The sequence below is a fragment of the Triticum urartu genome, chromosome 5, assembly GCF_003073215.2.
Source record: "Triticum urartu cultivar G1812 chromosome 5, Tu2.1, whole genome shotgun sequence".
Classification (NCBI taxonomy): domain Eukaryota; kingdom Viridiplantae; phylum Streptophyta; class Magnoliopsida; order Poales; family Poaceae; genus Triticum; species Triticum urartu.
This window is the reverse complement of record NC_053026.1, coordinates 324,724,363-324,735,051: the sequence shown is the minus strand read 5'-3', so window position 1 is coordinate 324,735,051 and position 10,689 is coordinate 324,724,363. Positions and strand designations below refer to the sequence as shown.

General features: G+C 45.2%; 1 protein-coding gene across 1 annotated transcript; it reads left to right on the top strand.

Moving 5' to 3' along the window:
• The first annotated feature begins 208 nt into the window (after positions 1–208).
• On the top strand, positions 209–10,176 carry LOC125555963. The gene is made up of 17 exons (XM_048718769.1): positions 209–382; positions 476–778; positions 999–1,142; positions 1,245–1,325; positions 1,434–1,477; positions 1,607–1,648; positions 1,889–1,963; positions 2,746–2,835; positions 3,037–3,081; positions 3,490–3,558; positions 4,315–4,395; positions 4,774–4,854; positions 4,921–5,001; positions 5,086–5,154; positions 5,234–5,314; positions 8,579–8,690; positions 9,918–10,176. The coding sequence occupies exons 1-16, from the start codon at positions 237–239 to the stop codon at positions 8,641–8,643; spliced, it is 1,497 nt and encodes a 498-aa protein (XP_048574726.1). The 5' UTR covers positions 209–236; the 3' UTR covers positions 8,644–8,690; positions 9,918–10,176.
• Positions 10,177–10,689: the final 513 nt, after the last annotated feature.

Here is a 10,689-nt window from a genome sequence, read left to right as displayed (position 1 = left end):
ATGCGCCAATGCACCAACTTGGACCCTGACCGGTGGGACTTACGTGCTCTAGGGGCCTACTTGTCATCATCTGTAATTGGACTCGCCCCTGTATCATTCAGCGCCACGTAAGCACGCTCGTCCCCGCTGCTCCGCGCGCAGTGGCCTGTGGGTTCTGTATATATCCGCGGCCAACAAGCTCTCCCGCCAACACATCCATTACGGAAGAAAAGAGCCCCTTTGTGCCGGCAAGCGCGATGAGGCACTTGGATGGGTCGGGGTTCTCCGTCACCGTGGCCGGCAAGCGCAAGCGTTCGCCGGAGTACCCCTGCGTGTCGCGCTTCCGGCAGCGGCGACTCCTCTCCTTCCTCCGGCGCCAGAAGCTGTTCGACACCTACGACGCGTACGTACGCCACGCCACGCCACGCCGCCATTAAAAACTGTGCGTTACTATTTCTTTCTATCTGATCTGACCGACCTTGTGACGTGCACACAGGCTTACCGGCGAGTCGGGTGCGCGCATCGACCTGTACCATCTGGCCGACCTCGTCAAGGAGGGCCGGTGGGACGAGGCCATCGAGCATCTCTCCCGCTTCCTGCCGCCCGACCCTGCTCTGGGCGTCCACGGCCGCGTCCTCCTCCACTTCCTCCGCGTGCACAAGGCCGTCCACGACATCGTCTCCGGGGCGCCCGAGAGCCGTGCCGTCTCTGCAGCTCTCAGGATGTGCTTCACCAAGAATTTTGCCATCAACAAGCTCCGCGCCATCCTCTGGTCCCTCCTCTCCTCCAGCGGATTCAGGTACATCACCATTATCTGATCCATTAATAAACCCATCATTTCTTCTGAACCAACTATGAACCAGTCTCTCATTTATTCTCCCCTAAACCAACGCTGTAGATGTCAGCCTTCGGATAATTGATTTTCATGCCTGATAACTCTTCAGATCAGAGCAATATAAAAGAAACTTTTACACCTAGCAATATTCATGCTCAAATGTTGTTTTCATTCATACACGAAGGGACTCCCTGGACTTTGGGCGCGTGAGAGACAAGGCTGCGTCCACTGTCGTTTACTTGGCTTATCAAACTCCAGAGTTGAGAGAACATGTGAAAGAGGCGCGTGGCCCAGCGGAACCCCACAATGTACTCCCCATCGGCTTCGGGTATGCTAGTAAATCATACTGTACTACATAATCAGTACCTATATTAATCCTTTCTTGGCTAGTGACTATCACTTTGATCGCCTCATATGCAACCTTTGCTAGTTTCCGTCCAAGGCGCCATGTGAAGCGAGGCCCCATCCCGGGCTCTGTTCTTGTCAGGCACTATCTTCGTAAGAGGAGGATGTATGTGCAGCAGCATAACCATCTTCAGTTCTGCCTTTTCCTTTTATAATCTCTATATAATGGCATTCTATTCTATTCACACCTGCATATATTTCTTGCTTTGTGCAGGCTTCCTTCTTCGATATCAAGTCACCGTGAAGGGTTATGTTCTGGTACATTATCCTCATCACAAATATCTTACGGTTGCTCTTATGCGAATAAATAAATAATAATGATCTTTATGCATGCTCCCTGCTTGTCAATAATAATCCTTCTTTTCTTTTTCCCTCTCTCAATGGCAGAATCGTTAATTAAGGCAAAAGAATGGATGGTGGATCTTGTTGGTAACACCTTTTCTTTGTTTAGGTGTTGGTAACTTCATCGCACGATAGCAACTACTCCCTCCGTTCCTAAATATTTGTCTTTTTAGACATTTCAAATGACTACTACATACGGATGTATGTAGACATATTTTAGAGTGTAGATTCACCCATTTTGCTACGTATGTAGTCACTTGTTGAAATGCCTAGAAAGACAAGTATTTAGGAACGGAGGGAGTAATAAACTTTTGTTGTCTTTCTTAGATACAAGTTTGGAAGCTGGTAAGCGGGATCAAGGGTATCCACTTCAATATGTTTGTACTCCAATGGTACAAAAAGGTAGCTTCAGATTCTTTTAGGCCACCAAACATTTAATTTACTCCCACTTCAAAATGAACATTTAATTTAGCCTGATTTGCAGAAAGCCTTTAGTTTAGTACCCTTCCAGAACGAAAGAACCCTTTAATTTTATAATTTTTCTTTACTGCAAAGGGTTTATGTTAACCTACCCCAACTTGTCTGGGGCTAAAAGGCTTTGCAATGTCATTGTCTCCACTTCCTTTGTTGCTACATTAAGTTTCTGTGGATTAACAGTAATAATATTTTATCCATATTGATCACGTCTGCAAAATCTCAAACCAGTCCTCAAAAAATAGAATGAGACCATGCAATGATGATCCTTTTAACTGATTTTTTGCTCTTGCCACACCGATTTGTTCTTGTAGCTGTTGGATTGCTGCATTAAGTTGATTCTTAGGGTATCCCTATTATGTGCCCTATACACTCCCATTATTGTTTATGTACCATTTATTATTGTTGAAGAACCTCGTCGTTCGTTTGGTGTCATGAGATGGTTGGTGCGAATATGGTCATTGTTGTAGTTTGTCGATCATGGATCTAATAGCTTTGTCATTTTTCCTCGCCTACACATAGCTTTGGTCTCATATGACTTTGCTATTTTGCCGGCGTTTTATTTGTGTGCGTGTGTTCATATTGGCTGTGTGCATCCTAGCTATGCAGAGGCCGGGTGTGGGTTCATTGTGTCTGTATCCTTTTGATGCTCCATTTTGAGCCAATAAAATACATCCTTTATCGAAAAATTATTACTGAACTCTTCGCAGGTGCTCCTGTTGATCCAGTCTCGCGGAATAATCTTGGTACATTCAGAAGTCCAGCTAGAAATCCTGGCATGTCATCAGACACCGATTTTGGTAAATTAGTTGAACACCATTAATTGTTTTCCAACCAGGGAAAAACTTTATCCGAACAATTAATCCATGCAATTGTTCCTTGTTAGAATACACCAGCTGTACAAATTGAAAGGCTATATGCCTCATTGATATTACTGCGTGCCCTATAACTTTTGTATATGTGCATTCATTGTCAACATATTTTTGTTTTTGCAATGGCAGACATGTTAGTTCTCAAGACAAAGGAATGGACGGTTTATCTTCTAGGTAAAACTAGATTATTCTCCGTGCGTCTTTCATTTGTTTACCATTCCTGTTCATACATACATGATACATGAACGGTTGTGTTTAAATTTCTGTTCTTATAACAACAAAGCCTTTCAGTCCCAAACAAGTTGGGGTAGGCTAGAGTTGAAACCCATAAGATCTCAAAACCTGGTCATATTTCAGTCTTTGGTGGCTAAGTTCTTTGGTGATATTTCAGTCCTTCAGGTCTCTCTTTATGAACTCTTCCCATGTCAAGTTTGGTCTACCCTGAGCTCTCTTGACATTCTCGACATGCTATAACCTTCCGCTATGCACCGGCGCTTCTGGCCTGTGTTTAACCTTCTGTTAATCAGTAATATTTAGTAGCTTGATTACATACAAGCGACTGATGAAACTTACCGTCTTCAGATCTACGGCTGGAAGCTTGGCCGGACCTTAGTCAAGGGTATGAACCATTTCGACATGTCAACAAGGATGGTAAGTTGTTTAAAAAACCTTTAGTTTCACTGCTTGATCTCCTCTTTCTACTTGGGATTTCTATTGGTTTTCACAAGTTATTACATCCTTTCAACCGAGTTTGCAATGGTTATAATATTTAGTTCAAGCCACTTGTCACCTACCTTCCCTTAAATGTCATCTCATTTTCACACTGGATTTGCAGAGATAACAGCAGTGTAAGATAATTCTCTGCAAAATTGGACTGAACTAATATTACCGCCTTTAGGTTTGGTACTATTGTGGGCCACGTTCCTTTGTACTCCCTCCGTCCCATAATATAAGAGCATTTTTGACACTTTGCTCTCACCGCACCAATTGGTGTTGCTGCTGCTGCTTTTGAACTGCTATGCTAGGTTTATGCTTAGGGTATTGATGGGTTGTGGCATGTGCACACATAATACCTTGTCATGATTTGAATTCTCTCACACCATTATTGCTTGGAAAATATTCCTATGCACATTTGTTCTTACTGCACCGATTATGTCATTCTTGCTTTTGAAATGAGCTTCTAGGTTTATGCTTTATGCATTACTGTGATGTTTGCACTTAACGCGTGTCATGATGCACAATCATCATTTGATTTCTATGACATTTTGTCACATTCTGTTCAAGAAAATGCAGAAGTTTTCTGCCTCAGTGCACAGCCCCATCAAGCTTGATGTTCTTGTTTACACTTCATCCGAATTGTGGCTATCTCCTGCCATTTCTGAATTGTAACTGCTGAACTTATTGCAGGTATTCCAGTTGCCCGAGTTTCACAGACTATCCCTTATACGTTGATGGGGCCTGTTACAATTTCATCAGTAACAAATGCAGGTAAATTAGTTGGATGCCTTTGCATTTTTCAAACCAGGAGGAAACCCCATATCAAAATTGCACCTGCGATATATGCGTCACTGATAATGATATTTGATTCTCCATGCTTCAGTCTCATGAATTTGGTTTATAACTGGACATTCTTCCTTCCAAGTCTTTGTTTGATGCCTTTCTTCAACTCTTATGGTGAAGTCTACTGAAATTCATTGCCATGTTAACCTTTGATTTCATCATGCATCATTCCAGCTTGCATTTCATACATGTTTGCATTATGCACGTAGTTTATTCTAACTGAGTCTCAAGTCTCTATGTTTTATTTTTATTTTTTGGTGTTTATGCATCTTTGCGATAGATTCCTAACTGCTAAACTTTTTGCAGAAGTTCCATCCTTCTTCCAGGTTCTCCATCCTTTGAAAGGTCCTGCTAGAAACTATGGGATCTCACCGGTAACAAATGCAGGTAAAACAGTTAAGCATTGAGTACCTGGCTACCTGCAGCCATTTCTAACTGCTGAACTCATCGCAGGTGGTCTACCTTCACAGGCCATATCTGCTATCTTGGCAACTCCTTATGATCAGTTCTTGATTTCAACAGAGAAAGATGCAGGTAAATTCCACATTCTTCTCTAAACATGGACGAACCTCCATCTACCACCGTTTCTAACAGGTGAACTCATTAAACTCATTACAGGTGCTCTGTCCTCAAAGGCCATGTCTGCTATCTTGGCATCTCCTTCTAAATACATGAAGGCAAATGCAGGTAAATCACACGTTATTTTCCCAACATGGACTAACCTCCATCTGCCGCCATTTCTAACTGCCGAACAAACTCATTGCAGATGTTCTACCCTCACAGACTATGTCTTCTATCTGGGCATCTCCTTACGAAAACTCTCTGGTCTCGACAGTGACAAATGCAGGTAAGTTACACGTTTCTTCCAAACATGGAAGAATCTCAATCTGCACAATTGGTCCCTAGAATTTTGTTGTTTATTGACAACCACAAATGCAGTTTTCAATGGGTTATATGAATGAATGATAATAATATTGAATATATTGTCAGATTATTTGTTCATTCGGTCGCTTGTGTACTTCTATTTACATTACTCCCTCCGATCCATATTACTTGTAGCTCAAATGGATGTATTATCTAGACGTATTACAATGTTAAATACATCCTTTTGAGCGACAAGTAATATGGATCTGAGGGAGTACTTGTTTTTTGTCGTTGTAGAACTTGGAGCAGTTTGGCGGTTTCTCTTAATACAGTGGATGTGTTACTGTTTCACAATGTGTGCAAGTTTTTTGTCGGTTGTAAAACTTATAGCAACAACACATTTTTAGTGTAATGCAGATGTGTTATACCGAAAAAGGCTTTCGCCCCGCTTTATAGATAAAGCAAACCACCATAGCCAAACGGTACAACAAGGTTCACCCACACACACACACACAAAGTCGCACAACACAAAGTACACAAGGTTCTGCTGAGGGCACAGCTCAACAAGCCCTGAAAAAAAAAACAAATAAGGCGGGTCAACCGCAGCAGCAGTAGCAACAAAGGGACTAATCCGGCTCGGGTGGTGGAGGAGGGAGCGGCGGCGCCAAGCGAATAGCCATCGAGCAAAGGTCGGCGATGATGGAGGTGATGGCGTCTCGGTCCTGGTGACGGCTAAGCGGCCGCCAGAGCTGCAAGTAACCACACATTTTGAACACAGCATCAGTAGCACGTCGAAGAGGGACCTGTTGAATGAAAAGCTTATTTCACACAGTCCACAGCGTCCAAGCGAGCACCCCAATGAGCAGCCACCTAATGTGGCGGCCTGTCAAGGGGGAGGCCTGAACCTCGGAGAGGAGATCGGGGAAGTTAGTGTTACACCAGTTGCCACCGATGGCCTCTTGGAGGCAGCCCCATAGAAACTGGGAAGACACGCACGAGAAGAAGATGTGATTCGAGGTTTCTTCCATCCCACATAGGGGGCAGATGCCATCACCTGGACCCTGGCGCTTCACCACCTCCACGCCAGAGGGGAGCCGGCCACAGATCCATTGCCACATGAAGATTCTAATTTTGAGGGGCACACGGATGGACCATATAGATTCGAGGACAGCCGGTCCAGGAGAGGGATCAATGGCGCGGTAAAGGGACTTTGTGGAGAAGCGGCCAAAGGGCTCGAGATGCCAGGACAGACGGTCGTCGTGGGGCTACGCCAGGTCCGGCTCATGGAGAGCCACGGCATCAAGGAGCTCGTGCCAAGCGGCAACCTCCGGTGGCCCAAATGGCCTCCAGAATGCGAGCCGCCCAAAGTCAATAAGGGCCGACTCGACGGAGATCCTAGGTTCGACCGCAATGAAGAAGAGGTCAGGGAACCTGGCAGCGAAGGGGAGATCCCCAGCCCAGCGGTCGAACCAAAACATCATGGATGTTCCAGTGCCGACCGTGATGGAGGTCCCAATGCGGAGGACCGGGAGGAGCTGGACGACAGGCTGCCAAAACTGGGAACCGCCAGTCCTAACGCAAAAGGCGAGGGGCTGACCGTGCAGGTATTTGCGACGGATGATCTGCAACCACAAGCGACCATCATCGTTTGCAATGCGCCAGAGCCATCTAGTGAGGAGAGCCAGGTTCATGCGCTTGGAGGAAATGATGCCGAGACCACCTTGGTCCCGGGGTTTGCAGATGTCGGTCCAGCGGACCATGTGGTATTTCTGCTTATCACCCTCGCCAGCCCAGTAGAACCTAGCCTGGACCGAGCCAATCTCATGGTGGAGCGTTTCGGGGAGGCTGCAGAAGCTCATAATGAATAGGAGGAGACTGGAGAGGGACGAGTTGATGAGGATCGTGCGGGCCGCCTTAGATAGCCACTTGCCCTGCCACGGCTCGATGCGGTGTTACAGCTTGTGCACCGAGGGTCTCAGGCCGGCTACTGTCAGGCGGGAATCACTAATGGGGATCCCCAAATAAGTAGTGGGGAAAGACCCCAGCCGACAGTTCAGGCGGTTAGCGATACTCTGGCTATCAGAAGGGGAATAGCCCAAGACCATCACCTCGCTTTTAGCGAAGTTTATTTTAAAGCCCGACAGGTGTTGGAAGCAGAGCAGGAGAAATTTGAGGTTCGCGATCTCAGCCGCCGAGCCTTGCACCATAATGATGGTGTCATCGACGTATTGGAGGAGGGAGACGCCTCCTCCCTCCACCAAATGTGGGGTGATGCCGAGTATGTGGCCGGCAGCCTTGGCCTTATCCAGGATAGCGGCCAGGGCATCGACCACCATGTTGAACAGGAACGGGGAGAAGGGGTCACCATGTCTAACCCCACAAGAGGTGGGGAAATAGGGACCGATTTCCCCATTGATGTTCACCGCGGTGTGACCCGACGACACCAACTGCATGACCCGGGAGACCCAAAGATTGTCAAACCCTTTTCTAAGCAACACTTCCCGAAGGAAGGATCAGCTAACCGTGTCGTACGCCTTATGGAAGTCAATCTTCAGGAGGTTTTTGGACTTGGCCTCGTGCAGGACTTCGTGGAAGACCAAGACCCCATCTAAGATATATCGGCCCCGAATGAAGGCGGATTGGTCCGGGTGGGTGATGCGGTCGGCCAAAGGGGCTACCCTATTGGCGTACCCCTTTGCGAGAATGCGGAAGATCACATTGATAACCGTAATGGGGCAAAACTGGCGAATGTCCGAGGCGCCCGGGACCTTGGGGATCAATGTAATGATCCCGTAGTTAAGGCGGCGAAGGTCAATGGAGCCCACATAAAACTCCTCAAAGAGAGCCATGACCTCCTGCTTTATTGTGGGCCAGAAGGTCTGGAAGAACTTAACCGGCAAGCCATTAGGACCTGTGTCGGACGAAGGATTATGCCCTTAATCGCGAGCCAGAAGGGCTTTATGGAAGCCGTCAACGTGAGAGCGGATCTCGGCCGGGCGCTGCAGGAGGGTCTCCCAATCCCACAGGAAGGGAATGGTATTACGACGCCGACGACCATTGGCGATGGCCTGGAAGTAGACCATTGTTTTGAAATGTGCACAAGACACGTTTTTCATCTTTTGTACTTGAAAAATGTTCACTGTTAATGAGCATTAGACATGTAATTGGAGTCTTAAAGGGATATATTGTTGTGATAGTAGTAGTACTGAATCCATTAAACCTTAATGTTATTATAATTCCTGGCCAGGTATACAGAAGCATTTGGGTCAAGAACATTGCTATACTGCGAATGCTTGCCAGGATCTGAACTGACAACTGTTGGGCAAGCCTTTAATCCGAAAAGGCAACAGACAACTCCGGTAAGATGCTCCGATGCTAAAACTGGTGCTTTTTATTTCGCGAATACGCATGTTGTGTATCATTCCATTGATAGAGGGTAGAAATTACATGGTGGCAATCCTCGTATAGAGTACACTAGAAGGCGCATACGGGGACGCAAATGAGCAGAGAGAGAGAGTGGGGTTGCTCAGCCCCAGGTTGCACGAAAATAAATAAATAAAATATAGTGAGTAAACAGTTAGCATGCAATCTTATATTATGTGGTGCAATTATATTTGAATAAACAACGAGTTCTTTACATGATATGTAGCAACCACAAGATGTGGTCCACAGAAAACTCGTTTAATGTATTTCACGTTTCAAGAATTTCCAAGTTCCTTTACAACATTCTTGAATAGTTGAAGTTTCTAATTTTGTAACTAAATACTTGGCATATTTGGTGGTGGAAATGGGTGGTTCTTAATGTTGAGGGCATGTTTACTTCGTTTTTCGTTGATGCTTATGTCAATTAATACAGACGCATGATTATAAATGTTTAACTCTAGCATGGATATCCTACTAAGGTACACTATTATGGATTGTTTTACTGAACATCACAATGGTCCCTGAGGTGTTGCAGATCTGTATTATTAGTAGTATCCTGTACTAAAACTCACTACTAACAAGCCACACCACTATCAAAATTGTAGCAATAGATCAGACTTAATTAAAATAATAATCCTTGTGTCTAAAATACCGGAGAGATCATTTGATTAGAGTACATCTTTTCATCAAAAAGATGAAAGTTTGTAATCATGCACATTGTCTCATGAATTAAATGGAAAACAGGTCATAGCAGAGTAATGCGTGGGTGATAGCAGTAGTTGCAAGTATTTTTCAATAGTCCCCTCTAAAAGGGCCATGGAGCCTTGGCGCAGTGGTAAAGCTGCTGCCTTGTGACCATGAGGTCATGGGTTCAAGTCCTGAAAACAGCCTCTTACAGAAATGTAGGGAAAGGCTGTACTATAGACCCAAAGTGGTCGGACCCTTCCCCAGACCCTGCGCAAGCGGGAGCTACATGCACCGGGCTGCCCCCTCTAAAAGGGCCATAGTTTTGTTGACAATTCGTGCATTTTACAACACGATGTTGTATGCACTTAAGAAGTAATCTGTACTATTTAGCAGGCAATCTTGTATCACTATGTGGCATCACCCTATTAATTGTTGTCTTGGATATTGCTAACGGTTATAATACTGTTAGGGTGCAGGCTTTGCTGATTGAAGGTGAAGCTTAAGGTCACCTCACACCATGTTCTTGAGTGGTGGGATCGACTTTACTCATGGGGCTTCTATCTTTGTGAAAAGACGCCCCGATATTGTTAGTGGGCTTGTTGTGCTGCTGCCCCCGGCGTGAACTTTGTTGTTTTTATTTTTTGTGAACCTATGTTGTGCGTTCCGATCGTACTTTGAACTATGTATTATCGCTACTTGAGCCAAGTTATGACATTTTCTTATTGTGAAATTTGAGGCGGCAACGTGTTTTTTCTAGGAATGTGGCTTAAAATTTGACATCATTTTTTACTCTTGATTTTCTTGTTTGCTAGCAAACTAGTGATTTCTGGCATTGGGAACTGGAGTGTGTTTATGTATATTGTGGTTCACAACATATTTGTTGGTGGTGTTATTGTCGATGCAATAGGCAAACAAAGAACAGATGGGAGGAACTTGAGGATGTAATGGAAGAGTGGGAGGAACGCTTCCACCAGCAGGCCTAGGAGAGGAAATGAGGCATTCATTAGCATGAGCAAACACCAAGCTTCTGCATTCATAGGGTTAGTGAGAGAGCTTGTGTTGATGATGAAGTTCTTAGTTGCAAATGTCCTGATGTTGTGTGTTGTTGGTGTTGTTTTCATTCTGAAAAGGTAATGTACTGCATGTGTGTGTTGTTTAGGTGCTAATCAGTGCCGGTTAGGTGTATTTTGAACTTCATGGATGGACCCATTGGCGAGTCCAGTAGAGGGGCTTCAACAGGTTCTAGCC

Excerpts from the sequence above, each read along its gene's own strand:
- LOC125555963 (XM_048718769.1), top strand. The coding sequence starts at position 237 with ATGAGGCACTTGGATGGGTCGGGGTTCTCCGTCACCGTGGCCGGCAAG. Across the intron at positions 1,326-1,433 it reads TATCTTCGTAAGAGGAGGAT|GCTTCCTTCTTCGATATCAA; the intron begins GTATGTGCAGCA and ends TGCTTTGTGCAG. Across the intron at positions 5,315-8,578 it reads CTCGACAGTGACAAATGCAG|GTATACAGAAGCATTTGGGT; the intron begins GTAAGTTACACG and ends ATTCCTGGCCAG.